Source organism: Phyllostomus hastatus, unplaced genomic scaffold (assembly GCF_019186645.2).
Source record: "Phyllostomus hastatus isolate PE091 unplaced genomic scaffold, TTU_PhHast_1.1 phas_scaffold_78, whole genome shotgun sequence".
NCBI lineage: Eukaryota > Metazoa > Chordata > Mammalia > Chiroptera > Phyllostomidae > Phyllostomus > Phyllostomus hastatus.
In genome coordinates this window covers 102,268,359-102,289,079 of record NW_025334041.1, presented here as the reverse complement: position 1 = coordinate 102,289,079, position 20,721 = coordinate 102,268,359, and the positions used below count along the sequence as shown (strand labels likewise).

At 40.5% G+C, this 20,721-nt stretch overlaps 1 protein-coding gene across 18 annotated transcripts in view; it reads right to left on the bottom strand.

Moving 5' to 3' along the window:
- Window positions 1-20,721, bottom strand: part of NRXN1 (neurexin 1) — a 1,079,628-nt gene that overhangs the window by 405,536 nt on the left and 653,371 nt on the right. For 2 of the 18 annotated variants that reach the window (XM_045827427.1, XM_045827426.1), the window contains exon 1: window positions 7,442-8,578. The exons of 14 other annotated variants lie outside the window; for them this stretch is intronic. In XM_045827427.1, coding sequence (XP_045683383.1) covers window positions 7,442-7,691 — 250 coding nt within the window. In that variant the 5' untranslated portion in view covers window positions 7,692-8,578. Of the gene's footprint in view, window positions 1-7,441; window positions 8,581-20,721 lie in introns of those variants that run through there. 2 more of the 18 variants (XM_045827429.1, XM_045827428.1) reach the window with 2 other exon arrangements.

Here is a 20,721-nt window from a genome sequence, read left to right as displayed (position 1 = left end):
TTGCTACTCATTTCTCTGCTAAGTATCAAAATGTAATATTAACTAAAATTTCTTCCACTTGAATGGAGATGTAAATTTCACATCAATGTTCACTTGTTCACTTGAAATTCTTAGTAACTATGAGTTAGGCTACCTTTTTGGTTAATTTTATTCTTAATTTAAAAAAAAAACCTTTTTTTTAAGAAGTGAACTGGGAAATGACAACACTGGGACAAAAGTCAGGTCTTCTCAACTCAAAGGAAGTGTTCTTTTTAAAACCTTGCCTCTTCTCTTACTGTAGCAGAAAAGCAAAAGTACTGCGGCTACTTATTAATTTAGCGACCCTGGCAGAATCATTGCCTCTCTAAATCTGTTTCCTCGTCAGCAAGATGGTAATCATAACAAGCCCTGCCGGGGTGACTATCATGATGAAATGTGGCACTGTACATGAGGGCTCTGTGAAAATACATGCTTAAAATATATCCATTTTTACTAAGTTCTGTCAAAATCTTGAGGGAATTCATTGTTATATAATCAGTGCTAAAAAAAAAAAAAACTCTTGCGTTTTGTGAGAGAATGGAACAGTTCAAAAGGCTATTACCAATTTCTGTGTAGAAAAATATTCTACACAGACCAAAAAGGATGGGGCAAAGGGCCAAGGAACGGAAGCAAATGCTGTTCTAAGAGACATTCCTTAGGACCTCCGTTGAGAGCCAAGTACTAGTCAAGTACCTTGAGCCTGACCTACGCAGTGTGGTTCTTGTGCACCAATGTAAACCACCACTAACTAATGATGAGGACAAGCAGATGGCTTAAGGAACCCTACTACAGTCCACTGGAATAGCTCTAGTTACAGTCTGTTTAGAATCAATAGAGTCAATAGACTCTGAGAAAGACCATTAGCATTTTATGAGATCTTTATTACTAAAGGAATCTCAGGACTCAAAGTTGGAAATGATCTTAGTTCAATTGAAAAATAACACCTATATGAGTTACAAAATGATATAAAAAGCCATGACCGAAATTATTATTGAGGACATTTACAACTCAAAAACTGACTGTCTTTCATTAAAAACAGGTACACAATGTAGTATAAACGAGGCACTGATGACAGACTATGGTGATGAACTACATCAGATCAAAAATGGTTTCTCTACTAAATTAGGCTGCTCTCATCTCTTCCAAAAGACCAAAGTCCTAATCCCAGGTAGTTACCTAAGAACTGCCTTAGGTTAGACAGTATTCAGGTGGAAGGGTGGATGAATTAGTGCAGCCCCTCCCCACTGCTGGAACATAGGTTTCCAAGAAGAGTATTCTAAAGGAGGAGGAAGATGAGTTGGAAGATAAGAGTTTTACTTCCAGTTTTGCTACTAATTAGCTGTGACTCAATGAGTTCAGCTCACTTAAATTACTTACAGCTCTGTGTTCACATCACTAAAATGAGAGGAACGTGCTTCTCAAATTTTTAGAGCTAAGTTCTGTCTGGGAGCTGATGTTCAAAGCTGGAAATGAACGCCAAAAGTCACAGTTAAAAGCTGGCTGAATTAGAACTAGAATTCAGGCCTCCAGACTTCAAGGTCTGGTTTTCTCTACATAATGTCTTCTCTCTGAAATCTCTTTTCTCAAATTTTAATTTTGTCATGTAAGAACTGTTAACATGAGATCTACCCTCTTAACAATGTTTAAAGAGTATGTGTTGTTAATTATAGGCACAAGGTGTCACAGCAGATCTGCAGAACTTAATCATCTTGTATAATTGAAACTTTAGGCTCCATTGATTGTCAACTTGCTTCCTCTTTTCCCCAGCTGGTGGCAACCACTATTCTCCTCTCTGATTCTACGAGTTTGACTATTTTAGGTGCCTCATTAAAGCGAATCAGGTAGAATTAGTCTTGCTGCGACTGGCTTATCTCACTCAGGATAATGTCCTCAAGGTTCATGCATGTTATCGCATACTGCGGAATATACTTTTTTAAAAGACTGATTAATATTCCATTGTATGTATATACCACCTTCTCTTTATCCACTCAATCAAGGCCATAAGGAGATGACCACCTCACACCTGTTAGAATGGCTATTGTCAAAGAGACACGTTTTGATGAGGATGTATAGAAATTGGAATCCTTGTGAAACCGTGACAAGAAAATGGCACAGCCACTATGGAAAACGGTATAGGTGCTGCTCAAAAAAATTAAAAAGAATTGCAATCAGCATTTTGAAGAGATTGTTAGTTCATGGTAGTTTTCGGAGAAGTCAAGATGTGGGAACCACTTAAAAATCTTTTTTTTTTAAACAAACATTTATTAGGGGCTTATTATAGTATGGGCACTTGATCAAGTTCATGGTCTCATTTATTTTTCACTAGATGGAACTCAGTGTATTTTCATTTTATAGATTGAGAAAACAATCTTAGTGAGGATTAAGTAGCTTAGTAAGTTTACACAATGTATGTGGCAGTGGCCAAATTTCCACACAGATATGTTTCTGAAAATTATCTTCACTAGTCAAGCTGCCTCAGTTATTTATACATTAGTGCACATTTAGGTCAATGAATCAATCACCTGTCTTAAATGCATTTGCAAAACAAGCCTTATCTCTATTTGAAAAATAAGACTGTGTTTTATTAGAGGAAGTATGTGCAGCAACATGGTAGAAAGCAATTGTGCAAGGAGCTCTTTATTGAGCATTAATATTAAAGAATAGTGTAAAGTGATGCAGATAAAATTTACTACATTGATGTTTTTATCAGATCATTGCATGTAGAGTCCCAGATGATTGCCACATGCACATAAGATACAGGCTTTTTGTTTTTAAAGAGCAAGTTTTGCTTGTTGAAAGATTAACTGTTTCTAACAATACCTTAGATGTTTAGAACTAAATTGTAAACTTTTTCTGATGGCCATGCTTCCAGCATTGTGGCTCTTCTCACATCTTGATGCCCATTATCCCCATTATTACATGGCCTTCAATGGTACTTGGTCTAGCAAAACAAAAACATGCATATATTCTATATCTACTGAATAAATGACTGGATAATCTGAGAACTAAGTATATTAAAGGTGGGGGCAACCAAAAATTACCCTTAAGTCATGGGTTACTTGGACTGTTACTGATTCAAAGATACTTTCAGAAAAACAAGCTGGCAATCTCGCTTAAAATTGCACTGCAGTGATGCACATTTTTGTTGAAGAAGCCAAGTAAGGAAGAGGTGTGGGGTAGCAATGTCTATTTTAACAGAATATTCATAGCCAAAAATGTTCTGGGTCACACATATGAATTAATTACAAAGAGCTAAATTTTTCTTTAATGCAGCAAAGTCAAATACATTGTGAAAGGCTTTGCCATCTTGGTTGCTAGACAAAAGAGCAAAGGAATCAGCTTTATCAAACAGCCACCTCCGACATCTGAGGGGAAAAAAAAACAAAAGAGGAACAGAAACCTCCCCAGCTGAATGAATGAAGTGACCTCTGGGATACCAGTGAGGTGCCATCAGCCTTTCTACAGCATTCACTGTTGTTAATACTCGCTGGAAGCAAAATTCTCTGCCTTGCTCCTTGTAACAATTTGTGCTCCAACAGATCAATCGTTCAAGACATGGAGGACCCTCTCAGTTCTGGTCTCAAAACCTGTGAGCTCCTGGAATTGCTCTGGGCTCTGGGCCACAGAGCCTGGATTCAAATTCCTCTTTGACTCTGATTGGTGATTTGGCTCCATTTTTTTGATGCATCTATAGTATGCCTCAGTATCCCTATGAAGGAAACCAAATTCACAACTCCCTCCAAAACATACCACTCCTCTTAGAAGTTTAGTATGTGTACAAAAGTGCCTCAGAAAGAGAAACATTATAAATGCAAGCTATCATTATCCTTCTATAACAGCACTGGGCTACCTCAATTAGAATCCACACTTTTAAAATCTGTTAACATCCCCTTCTGGGAAAGCCCTTTCGCCCTTTAATAGTATAAGCTAATCATGGCAGTATAATTTCCAGAGCTCATATTTGTGAGAGGAGAATGGCTGGCTCTGGTGTGCTCAGTTCTGTGATGGCTTTCTCATGCCTTTATCTCCTGGAATCACTGAGAGGCTCTGAGCTAATTTTCGAAACTATGCGTAGGTACTTAGGGAAGCCGGGAGCAGAGATGGGAACCTGAGCATTGCACTGACATCATCCCATGCTCAGCACATATGGTACATTACTAAAGCAATCCTGAGTGAGCACACTGGTCTATTCTCAACTCTTGCTGGCTTTAAGTAGAATTCGTAATTTTACAAGCAGGCTTGCTTTGTTATCATTTACAATCACACAGTTCACCTTCTTTAACTAGAAAAATACAATTTTTCTACAAGGTATTTTCATCACTTATTTGTTTAAACACATGCAAAATAAAAATTGGATCTTGCAGAGGTCTCAAAACCTGCTTCTCCTGTGCATTTTAAAAAAAAAAAAACCTCATCATAATCTCTGCAACTGGGTCAGCTTGCACAAAGATGCTGGGGTAGCCACGAGTGCTTTCAGCACCCTGCAATCCTTGTAAGTGACACCTCATAATAGTGCAAATGAAGCATGGCATGATGAGAAAATGAAGAAGAATGAACCTGGATAGTCAACCCTGCAGTTTCCAAAACACAGAGAGTAGATTCGATCTTATCCCCTCAAATACACCACAGATGAATTTTCTTTTTATACTTTTGAGCACATACCTGCTTTCCCTATTATGAGAAAAACGGCTTGTTATTCCAAGAAATTCTAACACAAACAGGCTGGCTCATTTGTTCATCTATATATGTATACTGGCAAGAGTCTCAAATTGGGAACTAAACCTCATTTACACCTGCCTTGGTTTTCAGCTAGGAATTTATCATATTGTCATTCACCTTTGTGCTTCCCTTCACCCTCATCTATTAGGCGCAAAGATGATTTCCTTGTGGGCCCCTCATCTAATTAGCTGAATATGGAGGGAGTTTACTGACCCAACACATTCGACATCACCTCTTTGCTTATGAGGCTTCCTTGAAGCCACCCCCCTGCCAGCCCTGCTGGCAGCCCCTCTGCATGCCCACCGCATTCACATCTCTGCAGCCCCCACCCTCAGAGGCTTACTTCATCCCTAATGTTCCTTCATTGTACTCTAGCCAGAGTTAATTCCCTTTTTTCAAGAGAGGTTAGGAATGAAGTAGGAAAAATTCACACAGGATTTTATCTGGCGGAGGTTGGTAAGTGTGCTACTCTGATAAAAAAAAAAAAAGGAACCAGAAAGCATCCACCAAAAGTGTGTGTTAGGGGGATGGGGAGTTTCAGAAAGAAACAATAGAACCTTTGAAGGAAGGGAAAAGTTCTCTGACTCAAAAGAATGATAGCAAGTGCTGCTCACATACGATTTTCTCCACTTTCCTTCTATCCTTTTCTCTTTTTCTATGATAGACGCGCCTGGTGTTTTCATTCACATACAGAGGCAATACTCTATTCTAGAGGGAAAGAAATGCTTGTCAAGACCAGCAGACGGCGCCTGACTGGGGATGAGCAGCAGTGGGAAGGGGAAAGGAGGGCCCTCCCTGCGGCAGGGCCCCCTCTGTGTTCTCCTTTCCCCCTATCCCCAGGCGCCCTCCCCGCCAGCCAGACGCTGCATCTCCCGGGAGAGAGGCAGAGCCACGGCAAAGAAGTGAATGTGCATATGAGATTATTAGCCAAGTACTTCCCACCAGTACAATTAGGCACCCCACCCCCTCGCCTGCCCCCATCTGGCTCTGCACACCCACCCACGCTCTGTCTGCCCCTCCTGTGCCCTGGCTCGCCTCCCTCCCCTGGGACTCACACAATTCTCACAGAGAGGCAGGGCAGTGGGTGAGAGCAGCACCCAGGTAACAGAGCAGCAGGCTCCTAGACTACTGCTGTGAGCAAGTGGTGAGAGCAAAGAGACTCCTTACTGGTTCTAAGAGATGTATCCTCTGTTACCCTTAGCTAAGAAGCCCCTGTTGGGGATGTCACTTTAGTCTCCACGCTATTCACTCTTAACTGGAGAGAATTCTGGATAGGGAACTGGGGGAAGGAAGGGAAGGGATTCCTAGGACCCATAGTGAGGTGTGTCTCCATGTCACTCAAAGAGGAGCTGCTAAAGGGAATTGTTCTCTCTTCACTTAGGTGAGGTTATAGCTTCTCATATCTAACGAGAATTGTCCCCAGGTAGAAAGCCACTGGGGAAGGGGGCCATGCTGGTATAACCTGCAGCTGCTCAGGGGAGGGGGATTACTTAGGGAGCAGGACATAGGTCCAGAGCTGAACCAAGCCTGAAAGAGGGAGGGGCCCTGCAAGGAAAGGAAGGGGGTGGGGGGATATAAGAAAAAGTGTCCGTAACTTTTGTCCTACTTTTTAAAGTAGTGGACTTTACATGGGGGAGAAGATTAGGAGTGGGGAGAGATGCACAAAAAGTTTGGTATTTTATTTACTGTCAGTTCAGGGAATCTAAAATAGACCTTTATCTGAAGATGACAGGAACATGGCCTTACATTGCTGGCCACTCTGGAGAAGGAACCTACCCACCAAGGCTTTTCTTCACATACTGCTCTTTACAAAAGAATCCAGGGTGAGGAGAATAGCTTCTCTTTGCTCTAAATTCTCCTTCTCCAAGAAGACCTCCTGACTTGCACCAGCCAGCACTGGTCCATCTGCCTCCCTGGGAGGCACTAAACTTAAGGATATCCCTTATCCCAATAGCCTTCAGACATGATTCTCAGGGAGATGGGTTTGGGTATTCAAGCCTCTCTCTCTGCTACCTCAGGCTAATCACCAAGAAAAATCAGTGTATATGAGTGTTGGGTAGGGAAGAGGGGCTGGGCTTCAGAGGTTTTCTTTGAGCCTGGTAGGGGCTGGCCAGCCTCAGTTTCCCTCCTATGTTCTCCGTTGAAGGGAAGAGGTTGGGGGCAAAGGGGACTGGCCTCCTGTTGAGTGAGTCCTGAGACCCACTGCCTCACTGTCACCACAGCCTGGGCACACTTTGGAGGAATGTGCATTCTGGAACCTCTCCCTCCACCAGGCAAGGGAAAAGGGGCAGGAGGTGGGGCAACACTCAGCCCAGACAAAAGGTTCTGCAGAGCCCTCTTGTCACTGGTGCTTAGGTCCCTTTGAAAGCAAAGCACAGCACCCCATCGGCCACGCGGAGTGATCTTTTGGCTAATAACCCCTTCCCAAGGGGCCCAGGGGCCCCGCCAGGACCAGCCTCATGCCTCTCTCCAGAACCCCTACAAGGAGCGCCCCTCCCATCCCACACCACAAACACACTACATGCCTTCCCCCATCTCTTTTCTATTGTCTTCAAAGAGATAAGTGGCTCCCACCAAGTACACCCGAATGCACCTCTGGTTCTCTGTTCCCATTTCTCCGAGCCTTAGGGGCTAAAAAGCGAGCACGGGGTTGAAAGAGGGGAGCGAGGGAGTAACCCCATAGAACTTGGCATCTCAGACCCACCGTGTCCGCCTCGCAAGGATGCCGGTGACCTGTAGATTGCAATAGGCACTGAATGATGCTTGCTGCTGCCATGGAAATGGTGGATGTGGTGCGCTCCCAAACTGGACGCCCCCCATGCCACTCCTAGAAGGCCGCTGAGGGTGAGCGGGACAATCCAGAGCAGGGCCAGGCGCCCCCCTGCGCCTCCGCTGCCACTGCCGCCCCCGGGCGAGCCCAGCTCGGCACCGCACCGGAGCATCCTCTGGTACATGGCGGGTCACCCGCTGAGGGGCAGCTGCCTCGGGAGGCAAAGTTTGGGGCACGGGAAGGGGAGAGGGCACCAGGGAGCAGGAGGCTCAGAGTAGGCTGCAGGGCGCTGCCTCACCGAGCCAGAGAACCCATCGTCTCCCTCCTTCGGACAGTCTTCTCGGGGTCCTGGAGTCCGCGGTGCCTTGCACCCCAAAGAATCCGAAACATAGCCGAGGCAAATGCAGCTGATGGGGGACTTGTCCAGAAAGGCAGCCCCCAGGAACAGCAAGTGCGGAGCAGGCGGTTGCTTCCAGATTTCCAGGGCTCCAGGTTCTCCAGTGATACTCCCAAAGAGTTTCGGGCGAGAGTGCGTGCCAGGGGGTGGGGAGCGGGGAAATTATTTAAAGCTCCTCCCGGAGGGTCCTCACTTCTACATGACAGCCATCCACCTCGAATCCACTAGGTAAATCCATTTAGCATTGTGTGTGGGGACTTGGGAGGCCACTTCGCCGGCCCAACCTCCTTTCAAGGGAGAAGCAGACCCCATGGAATCCAGGCGCCACTTCCCTCCATTCAGCCCCGGCTGGCTTGCCCGCTCGCGCCAGCCTCCCTCCGGCAGTGGCAGCGGCGGCAGCAGCGCGGGGAGCAGGGGCGCGCATCGCCTGCCTGCTCCCAGGCAATCTCCGTCCGCTGCCTCCCAACACTTACACCCCGCGAGGTGCTCAGAGGCAAGAGTGCACCCCGATGAAGGAAGCGGGGATCAAAGGAGGAAAGAGAGCTAAGAAAAAGAAGCAGCAGACGAGTGGAGGGGGAAAAGAAAAAAGAAAAGAAAAGAAATACCACACACGCTGGTGAAGCGAGGGGCTCTATGCAAATCTGCAGTCTCCAAACAGCAAATCACTGAAGCTGGGATGCAATGCAGAGGACGAGCCTATGTAACGAGGGAGGCTGGTCTAGCTTCCCACAAAAATCGTCCTGCTTTGCCTCTCTCACGCATTCTCCACGCATCGGAAGGACACGTGTATGGCAATGCGGGGAACACCTAAAAAGCAACTCTCCCTCCTCTGCCAGGTGATTCCTCCGTCTGAATTACAATGGCAAATGGCACCCTTCCTCTACCCCTATGGTTTAGATGTAACCAGTGTCCTGAGAGCTCTTAAAAGGGAAAGAATTCGGCTCTTTTTATTGGACCAAACTTGTTCTGCCAGGTGTTCAAACCCAGTCTGCTAAATACATCTTGACACCATCTACTCAAGTATCAGTTTTGGTGTTCTGTTAATTACAGGTATTACTCATAACAAAGAGTCCTTGTTCTCACTACAATATCCTATCTCATAAGGCAGTGAAAGTGCAGGGAAGCAAAACACACAGGAGAAAAAAGGATGAGTGAATGTGGCAGCCGAGGAACAGACAGAAAAAGGGAGAATGCAAGAGAGAAAGGAGGCAGGTGGGAAAGAGGACAGCAGAGAAGAGAAACAGTGTGAATGAGGTTACCTGTATTTCAGTCAAACATTTCCGGGATGTTGAAGAACCCACAAGATCTCTACAGAAGCCCCCTGTGGTGATCTTTTGTAATGGTAGGGTTCTAACTTTCTCCAATCCTGTCTCATAAGGAAAAGGGCATCAAGAAACAAAAATCCCTAAATTCAGCGCCCCCAAGAAAGAGAGGACATTTATATTCTAATGGTAAAATGAAGTGTCTTTAACTGGAATCTATGTGTCCTGGACGAAAGACCAGCAAAGCCAACACACATCTAAAAATCTAAAAAGCCAGCAAGTGCTGTCAAGTGAACTTGGCAAGGAAGACCGCAGTCATTGAAGGCTAGCAGTTAAGATTTGGGATTACAGTGGAAACACTCCTCCAGTTTCCAAAAGATGATAAAACCTATGATATGTCTAGTGACCGAACATTTTTTGTCTTTATTTCTATTTAAAGAGGAAAGGAAACAACTCTGAAATAGGCACTACTTCCCGCAGGCTTTTCATCATCTATATAACCTTTTATATCAACAAATATAAACTCCCATATTGGAAAAAAAGTAATTCTAGGAGAAGTTGACTCAAATCAGCTGTGTGCCCACATGTCCACTTAGAATTCCATATTTCTTCATATTCCACGCAGAGAGGCAACCCAGGATCTCTGGTGGTTAGCCACTTTGTAACCGTGCCCAGGGGCCACCAAATCAAATCTGTAGCAATTCATCATCTCACATTCCTGACAAAAGCTTATGTCATTCCACTGAAAAGGTAATTCTTCAGTTCACTAATTGAAATGGTTCAGCTATACTAGAGAAGGTGCTTTGATTTATTGTACTTAAATATGCTGTGTCTCCCAGCTTCCCCAGCTGCTCAAAAACCAACAGCACCCAAATCCAGCACCTTCCACTGTTTCCTGTTGCTGCCCTTATCCACAGGCCATTTACTCTTCATTTTTTTTATTTTTATTTTTTAGCATGCATGTGTATTTTCATTCACTGGTCAAGGGTTGTGATTATTCATTTCTGAAATATCACGTAAAGCACCCAAAGAAGAGGATAATCACCCCTGCAGTGTGGTTGTGGGACTCTAGGCTCACATTCTGAATTTGACATTTCATAGTGTTCATGTGGAAAGAGCGGTGGATTAGGAGGTAGGGAACCTGCGCCGTATTCTTGGCACTGCCATTTACTGGTTATGTCAGATTAGTTACTTAGCCTCTCCCTGAGGCTCCATGGCTTCCTTTATAAAATAGTCATGTTCCTATCTTTCCTAAGAATCCTACAGGGCAGGAAGGATATAATGCAATATTTAATGTGAGAGTGCTTTAAAATATATCCAGTGCTCCCCACAATGAAGGCGTTGTGCCTTTCCTCCCATACGGGTTTCACATACTGAACTGATTAGACTGCCTGACTCATTCAGCTCCTCCATCTACGGGAAATGTAGCGCACTTCATCGTTCTCCAAAATCCTCATCTATGGTGTTAATCTGTCCTCCCCTCCCCAGCTAGATGGATTTTGGAACGGGAGCAGAGTCTAATCTTCATTTCCACTCCCTCTAGTGCCCAGCATATTGTGAAATGTAAGTTTGTTTCTTAGAACATACAGTTAATTCTCATTATTCCCAGTAGTTACGGTCTATAAAGTCACCGTGAACACTGAATTAGCAAATACTGAACCAATGCTCCTAGGGGTTACGTTTATAATACAAGCCTCTGGTTATAACATTTCAATCAACTGATCAATATATAATCTTGTTTTATGTGTTTCTTTGTTTAAAGACATATTTAATATATATACTCTTGACTCATCAACCCTGAACTCACAGCTGACACCAATGCTCCTCAAGCCTGAACTAGGCTTACCTAATACCTATTTTCTCCATAAGGCATGTCATAGCTGCCTTTTCCTCAGGAATGTTAGCACTTCAGCATTATGTTTAGCGGCCATTTTAAACAGAAAAGTCATCAACTAAAGCACAAAAAGTGTAAAAAAGAACCACTAAATATACCACAAAAAGGCTACTTGTTTATGGTACAAATGCTCCAACAACAAGGCAGAGTGTTGCCTTGACTGACTTCAGCCAGGAGCATGGGTGTCAGGGACTCAAATGGTTTTTGCCACTCTGTGCATGTCTGTTAACGACAGCATAGTGCCATGGGTGTTGATTTGGGGGGTTACGAATTTTAGTGAGGAGGTGAATTCCTATCTGTGGATAGTGAGAATTGACTGTATTTGTTATTGTCTTCATTAATAGGGGAAGATAGGGATGGGACTTTGCAGAGCTGTTTGTGTAAATTAAAGCCATAGAAACAGAACAAGGATAGAAGATTGTGATGAACCTTCCTAAGAGATTTCAATGAAGAGGCAGCATCCCTTTCTGCCTTATATCGTCCGGGACCTTGGGATACAAAGGCAGGGTTAGGGAAAGGATAGGCCGGAAATCTCACTTTTACCAGAGTCTCAAGAGCTAAAGAAGGAATATTTATGTCTTCCTTGAAAGAAGAAATTGTAGCTGTAGTGTTTCAGGCGGATGTTTAGGGCACCTTTGCAATACCTAGGAGGTTCTAGGGTGGATGCTGTGATACTGATGCTGCAATATTTATTATAAATGGTTGTAATCTGGTGGAACAAGGAGTGATTCTCTGTACAGAGAGTGGAGAAAAGTCTCGTGAGTAAGCATATGCCTAACCTGGATGACGCAAATAAAGCTTGTGCTCACTCTTTATGTCTCTTCAGCTGGTCGGTCCTTGCAGCTGGAAGTGCATTACTTAAAAGAAACTGAGGCAGAATTTGACAAATTGTGCTTAGGTGAGTGAAGAATTGGTTCTAGGAGACATGGTGTCTGGCTCCCTGTAATATACTCTTAAATATTTCTCATAGACAGTGGGATATAAATGTGTGCTGGTGTTATTCTATGTCCCAAGAGAGTCAGTTGCCTTCATCACAAATTTATGCTCCAGTGTCTCAGCCAGAATTATAGAAGCCAGAGGTGACTCCTAGAAGCCTTGAGCTCTCATCATCTCCAATCATGATGTGGCTTTGCTAATTAATTTAATGTATGTTAGAAGTAGGTTATCATTGGTGAAATAAATGGCTTGTCAATTGGTGTAATGGAAGTTAGAAATGGGCTATCTTTGGTGAAACCATTAATATTCAAAATATACGGATAGGCCAAAATACCTTATAGACATGCTTTGCTTCTACTTATATAGGGTATGTGAATATAAGAGGCATTTCACCTTTTACTGTTAGGAATGGTGCCATAATAATAGCAATAATACAGACTAACACATTTGTAACTGGTGCAGCTCTGACAGATTTAAATGCATTGGCTCATTTAATTATCAGAAGACCATGCGAAATGGGTGCTATTAGTGACCCCTAACAGGTCCTAGTGACCTACTTCTGATAGATGATGAGGCAGATGCCACCACTGAAATAGTGCCATCTCTGCTTCATGAAAACCTTTTTTTGAAAATCATTTTTCAAGCACCCAAAAGAACCAAGAGCTGGAACTTCATCAAGCTTCCAGAGAAGGCTATTAGATGTTGCGCCTACTTAATTAAATGTCTGATTTTGTAGCAGAAGTTGGTCTGTACCTTACATTCACTATGACCTGTACTTGTAGAAATTCTTGAAATAGTGGTTAACCCTTATCTGCCTCTAACAACCGTGGCTGCTGAGATCTACCAGAAGAACCAGATAGCTGTGCATCACAAATTGCCCTAGGTCCATTCACAGTTGATTTATGATGAATAAGAAGGCCAGTAGGCTAAGTCAGACAACAGTGTTAAGAAATGGGGTGGGTTTGAAGGCAGAGGTATCAAACACAGAAATGGAATGAGAGAGGAGAAGGAATGGAAGGGGGAGTGTGGGGAGAAATGGAAAAGGACAGGCCGTTTCAAATTAGTTTTTCATATTCCAAAAATCATCCCTTCTGTCTCAAGAAACAGGATGGTTGTCAGGCAGACACTTTCAACCTTTTCATGTTTTTCTCAAACATAATTGGACATTCTTACAGCTCAGTATTAAGCTTTTTAAATAAAAAAGTAGACACTAAAAGCATCAGAGGGGAAGTATATTAAAGCCCACTAGCAGCACCAATTTTTAAAAAAATTAAAAATGAGAGTGTCAGTCTTGCATTTCTCAATTCTACTAATGTAGAATTCTACTAATTCTACTACAAAGAGAGAGGCAAGCAGATCCCACATATCCATCCACCCAAATTCTGAGCTAGGACTGAAAGAAAGGAAAGAGCAGGAGACTCAGAAGAGGGTGTCATCCATGAAGTTGTAAAGATAAACCTCTGATCCTGTTACCTTTCTCGGTTCCTGGCAGGTCCCCGAGGGTATCCTGAGAAAAGATCAGACTGGAAGGGCCAAAGTATTGAGTAAAACACAAAAAAAAAGATAAAGAAAAAAAAGCCAATGCTAAAAGCATCCTTGGAGATACTATAGTGCAATCTCTTTATTATTCAGATGCTAAACTTAAGGCCCACAGAAGTAATAATGTTGTCAAAAAGTCAGATTTATTTATGAGGTGTTTACTTATCTGGAGTGCACATTCATCTCCTGCCACCCATGATCCAGTCGCAGGCCCAGTTTGGTGAATTCAGTCAGTTTAGCTATTACCTGGAACTGATGTGACAATGAGAGGGAGGAGCGAGAACCCAACATGAGCCAATGTGACACCCAACTTGCTCAAGTGCAATGAAAGCCTAGGTGTACAGTTTGACTTGTGAGACATGAACAGATTTATTGAATTAAGGTTAGCTGTGTTTAGGACTGCAGTATTTCATGGTCTCTATCTTGTCTCATGTCTTATTTATATAAAATGTTCATTTATGATGTTCATTTAAGAACCAAGGAAGTGTCATAGAGATGTCTCTGTAACTACATCTTTAACTGTTGTGGTCACTGTTTGGTCACCAATCAACCAACTGTAAGCCATCTTTCAATCACTGTCATCTTATATTGTTTAATTATTTAAACCAAAACTGTATTGCTGACAAACTCTTGTATAGGCTCTGCTCTTTTGATTTGAATGTGTTCATAATGTAGCAGGAGAACATGTGACCAGTGCTAGACAGTGAGTTTGAATCTGAGTTGATTGTCATTATTCATGTGACACTGGGTTAAATAGCCCCTTGCCCCAATTTCCTCATCTGTAATATGATTATAACACTACATGTAATGAAATTGACAGTTTCTAAAATATATTAAGCACTAAATAGAAGTGATTGTCATTTATTCATATGCACGTATGTTAGGTGGGTGCTAAAGGTGTAATGATACTGAGCTGTACTGTGAGTTTTAATTTAGCCATATTCTAAACACTCCTCACTCAGTCTATAGTCAGTTTGGCCATCTCCCCAATAATTATTTAGTTCCATTTCAGTTTCTCTAAATCTGTGGTCCTCAAACTTTACTGTGCCTGAGAATCACTAGAAGGGCTTGTTAAATCAGAGATTGCTTTGCTTTTGATTCCCTAGATCTGTACAAAGGCCTGATAATTTGCATTTCTAACAAGTTCCCAGGTGATGCTCATACTGCTTGCCCAGGGAAACCAGAGTTTTAGAACCACTGCTCTTCCTGAACGTCAAAGCCTTTGACACACGTTTTATTACCAATACAGGGAGAGCTTTCTAATTAAGCTCCTCAGCGGTGCTCACACCTCCTTAGCAGTATGCTTAGCACAGACAACAGTGCTGTTCCCAGATCTCTTTAAAAAATGTTTTAAATGCTTCTACATGTATACCATATCAGCTTACATGTCCTTATCTCACACCATGCAACTATAAATTCCCTTTACTCAGAAAAAAGCTATTTTCTTTTCCTTCCCACATTTTGTATTTGAGCTCTTCTTTGGTTAGCCTGGCCAGTGGCTAGAGCATTATACTAGTATTCTAGTCTGACTCTCCAAACCTGGTAGCCATGTGGCCTTAGGCAGATTATTTAAACTCAGTTTTCCCATCTGTAAGAGGAGTTGTTGTGGGGTTCTTGAGGATTAAATGAGTTGATACATACAAAACATTTAGAATAGTGTCTGGTACATAGTGTATGTGTGTACACACACACACATGCATGTGTATATAAATATATATATAATATATGTGGTATACATATATATATAGTCTGCTCAGAAAAATTCCAACCACTGTTAATATAACAAGAACAGTTTGCACAATATGGATGTAACCAGGTAGTCAAGGAGAGTGGACTGGAATGCATCTGCATGAACAATGATGACTTCACTGTACTAGTCAGTGGGGGTTGTAGACACTCTTGACTGAACACGTGTACTGTGTGGCTGTCACATTCAAAATGACTGAACAAGTACAGCAACAAATCTGCATAAAACTTTGCATTAAGCTTGAATATTCCTCCACAGAAACTATTCAGGTGATCAGAAGGCTGCAGCTATGGGCAACTGATGATTGACAGCTTCATCATCACAACACACCCACTCATGCATCACATATCGTGCAGAGTTTTTTTGAGAAACATTAAATCACCCAGGCAACTCAGAGCCACTATAGCCTAGATTTGGCACTCTGACTTCTGGCTTTTCCCAAAACTAAAATCACCTTTAAAAAGGAAGAGATTTTAGACCATCAATGATTCAGGAAAATACAATAGGGCAGCTGATGGCAACTGGAAGAACTGTGTGAAGTCCCAAGGTGCCTACTTTGAAGGAGACTGAGGCATCATTGTTCTATGTACAATGTTTATTGTAGCTTATATCTCCTTCAGTAAACATCTCTATTTTTCACATTATGAGGCTGGATACCTTCTGGGTAGACTATACACACACACACACACACACACACACACACACACACAAGCTTATTTACTTATTTTTTTAGAATGAATTATTTCTTTCCTTGTGATTTTTTAGGTATAAAGAAAATAAATCAGAATCAATGAGAATGCTTGTTTCCATATAAAACCTAATATTGGCCATCTAAATAGTTATCATAAACAAATAAAACAAAATAACACAAAACAACAAAAAAAACCTCTTTCAGGTCCTGCTATATCAGGCCTCCAGTCTGATCCGCATCAGCTACAGGAAGGTTCAGTGCCATAAACTGACAACCTAAGATGTATGTACCTGTATACAACCTGTGTGCACTAGCATATTCTATTATACATGTCTATCACTACAGAAAAAAGAAACATCAAGAATGGAAGGACAACCATAAGCCAAGTTCAGGGTGATAAAAAATCCAAGGCATAATTTTCACATTCCCTAGTAAATACAGATATTTAAATTAGGAATCAGAAATCATGCATATGAGTTCTATTTCTTGAACGCCTAAACACTTAGAACATAAACCAACTTGAGCTTTCTTTATCAATATATGTTCTAGAACACATAGTGCCATTTGAATGCATTGAAAGGGATTTCATCATGTATTCTGAATCAAACCTCTAAATAGGTTTATCTAGGGTCTATAATCTAATCCCCATCCAATTCAAAACAAATATATTAGATTACACATTTTTGTCAGAATTATAGTTTGATGTTAGCACTAGAATTAATTTACTGTGACTATCCTACTACAAAGATCTGAATTTCATGCAAAGTAAAAGTTCTTTAGCACAGCATATTAATCCCTTCAACACTGTTGAAGCAGCACACTGCTTCTGTGCTGCTTCTCTTGTTTTATCTATCTTCATCTTGACTTCTTCCACTTTCCTCCAAAACTTCCTAGCCTCCAGACACATGAACTTCTCTCTTTCTTAGATATATATTCCTTTACTTCTTTGCCATTGTTTGTATTATTCCTTCTATTAAAACTATCTTTTCTCCTTCCCTCCTCCTAATTTCCCACTCATTAGTCTACCCAATTTTATCACATCTCTCTCTGTTGGAAAATGTTCTAAGTTGTCAATTAATTGCTGCTTTCTCAAGTAGAGACTATTAAAAAATCTTTTAAAAATACCCAAGATATGGCCCTGGCTGGTGTAGCTTGGTAGATTCAGCACAGGCCTACGAACCAAAGGGCTGCTGGTTTGATTCCCAGTCAGGGCACATGCCTGGGTTGCAGGCCAGGTCCCCAGTTGGGGCCATGTGGGGGGCAACCACACACTGATGTTTCTCTCCCTCTCTTTCTCCTTCCCTTCCCCGCTCTCTAAAAAATAAATAAAATCTTTAAAAAAATACCCAAGATATGAAATAACACATTCACATTACTATTGTGCTGAATTAATAAAATATCAAAGTGACTAGTTAAGTATATGTCCCTGTTTAGGAATTTCAAATAGCCAACCAAAACCAACAAACAAAGGAAACAAATCCTCTTCAACTTATTCTTGAAGGTGTTTGCTTAGTTCTTTCAGTGCCTAAAACATATAATAAATTTCGGGTGAACATTAATTTGAATGCTAAAAAATTGGTTATGAAGAGTAATGGAATTCATTGTCATATTTTTCTACTCAGGTTATAAACAGGTGTCTTTCTTTCTCATGCTGTGTAAAAGAAAAAAAATATCAAAGATGCTTGCTGCCCAGTTGAATTGCAGAACAAACATTTAGAGCAAACTTATAAATCCTTGAAAATAGGGTTTTATAATGGAAATACTGGCACCATTTTAAGTATAACCATTCAAATAATATCCTTATAGCAAACTTATAATCTAATATACTTGTTCTGTGACAGATACAGGAAGATTAAGCTCCAGGTGTTGGAAGAACTTTCAGTGGCTCAATTCAAATTGCATGATCATTTTTACATAGTTCAAATCTCTTAGAATATATCAAAATGAATACTTATGTTCAAAACATTTATTCTTGAAAAACATATTATATTTGTTGATATGTGTATAAGAAATATTTCACCTTTGAGACATTTTGAAAAATCATTAATCAGTGTTTTTTTTGCCTTCTTTTTTTTTAAGAAAGAATTACTTTCCCCAGATTTTCTCTGTTCTGTTGCTGAGATGATTCCCCTAGAGAACTGTGTGCTTATCTTGACAGGTCTTAGTACCTCTGTAGACCTCTGTGGAATTGTTCATGGTTGAACTGAGGTACGGTAGTAAACATTATATCTGCAAACTAATAAACTTACCTGATTGTATTCTAAAAAAAATAAACCACACAGGAAGTAGAATTACTCTACTAATATCTTCCTAATGAAGCTTTCATTAGGTATATGGTGTGGTCCTCAATATTTAACACATTATAGGTATTGAAACAAAGCACATCTGATGATTTTTTAAATGCATACCTGATGATTGATTCATAGATTATTTTCCAATGAACAGGTTTACCCTTAGATTGCTCTAGGTACATAATCAAAGAGATACAAGAAACATTTCTAGGCTTAATATTTTATATACAAATGGAGAGAAGAAATAAATGTCTCACTGACCATTACCTTTAAATAATGTAAACTAGATTTTCTTTTCTAATTTTTAAGGACAAAAAAAGCTTTTAATTTTATATGCAATGTAAAATTTTACTCATTAATAAAATTTAGGAGCCAAATATTTAGAATGGAACTGTTTTGTCCAGTGCACTCTGGTTTGCTTTAAAATAGTGCTACTTCATAGCATAGCAAACACCAGCTTAAATTGTGGTGAAAAATGGAAACTTTAATGACTAATAGAAGATTAACTGCAAATATAATTAGTGTCCCTTCATATTGAGAATATTTTGATCTGTCATTTGTCAAAGAAAAAAATTAAAACTTCTCATAGAAAAACCTGTCTACCTCAAAAAAATCACCAATTTTGGAGAATGTGCTGTCCCGTTCCATCTTACATTTACAGCAGCATATCAAAGAATGACAAATAAGTCACATCCTCATTGCTACACTATGCCAAATTTTTGATTTCTCATTTCAGGTCCCCATGTAAATTATCTCCTGCTTCAGTATAATCAGAGTTGTCCAATTGAGACTTGAAGATGATATCAGTCATGTATTTTACTATTATTATTTAAATTTGCTCACTTCAACTATTATTTATTGCCAAATTTTACAGAGGCAAGAAAACAGACATGGTAGAAGAAGAGCAAAGGTGGGCCTTTCCTCCTTCGTCAGTAGCAGCCAAAAACAGTATGAAAGCAGTGGATCATGAAGAAAAGCAATTTCCTACTTGAGGGATTAGACAGTACCCTCTTTTGTACTGTTAAATCAAAGTTTTCGTTATTTCTTTAAGTAATACTGATTTTCTTCAATTTACATAAAGAGTCTCTAGAGAAACTGCATGAGACCCCTAAACACATATCCTCTCAGCCAACCAATGGAAGAGATTAAAATTAAAAAGAAAAGAAGCACCTTTCCTTTATGTTGTACTACTTGGAGCAAGCCTTTACACAGCATAGGGGGCGGGGAGTGGGGGTGGGCCCGGGGTAGAACAAAACAAAGTAGAATGGCCACACAAGCAAAGATAATTAGCTCAACAAGTTAGAATCTGAAATACTTAATGGGAGCCTTTTTTTCCTTTTTATTTTAGGGAAAATATAAGTGATTTTTATTTTGAAGCAACTCATATTTGCTAGCATTAGAAAATTGAAAACTATATAAATTTCAGCAAATATTTGCCTTATTTTTTAGGTTCACAACAATATTAACCAATGCCATCAATCAGTATTACATTCAGATTTGAGAAAATCTGTAGCATACAACTGCTCTGGAATATCTGTGGGAAAATCCTAATCAATTGAAAGTGTATTTATATCCAAGAAAATGAAACTCATACTCTTAAACAATACAGACAAATAATTTTTGCATGCATAAAATGTGGGTGGGGAAAATCATGAGACTCTTTTCACAGCCCACTTTTTTAGGTTTTTTCATTATGTGACTCGTGTTTAAGGAAGTTGCATATTTCCTATGTCATATAATTAAGAACAAAAAGTCCCCATTGCTAAATAAGGTTGTGACAGGATCTAATAATTTGTTCCAACTTATTCCTCAGTTTCTGGTTTTATCTGCCTAGAGTCCTGCCCTTCACAATGTTAACTGATAACTGAGCTGCGGTGGCTGATTACTGGATAAAGCTCCATCTTTTATTTTAATTGTACTTTTTTTCCAGGTTGTCAAAATTGTGATGATATTAAGGCATTTTTAACTCAAGAGCCTATAGAGACATTGAGAGCAAGGAAACAGTATATTAACATGACAAATATTTCCTGCTGTATGCAACTGGAGCAATAGTCTCTAAACATGGTGGAATAATCTATTACACAAACTAGGAAATGCCTTGTGAAAATTAAAGATAATGAAAGACTACACACAGAAACAAAATTAGAAGAATACAGATCTCCAACCCAGTAGAATAAAATTTGACTGTTAAAACCAAATAAACTTAGAAGAAATTTGAAGTTGTTCAGTATGGCTGAAATAAGCCAGCTTTGAAGCAATGGTTGATATTATTTTCACCCAATGTAAATTCCTCAATCCAATAATAAAATAACAGAGAAAAGGTTAGTTGAGCAAATGTAGTTTGAATTCAATGGGTTTCCAAGATTGGGAATTAAAAAATCAAGAGTTGGATTGCTGACAGGTCAAAGAATGGAAACTATGTTGTGATTACCTACATAAAATAGTATAAAAATATGA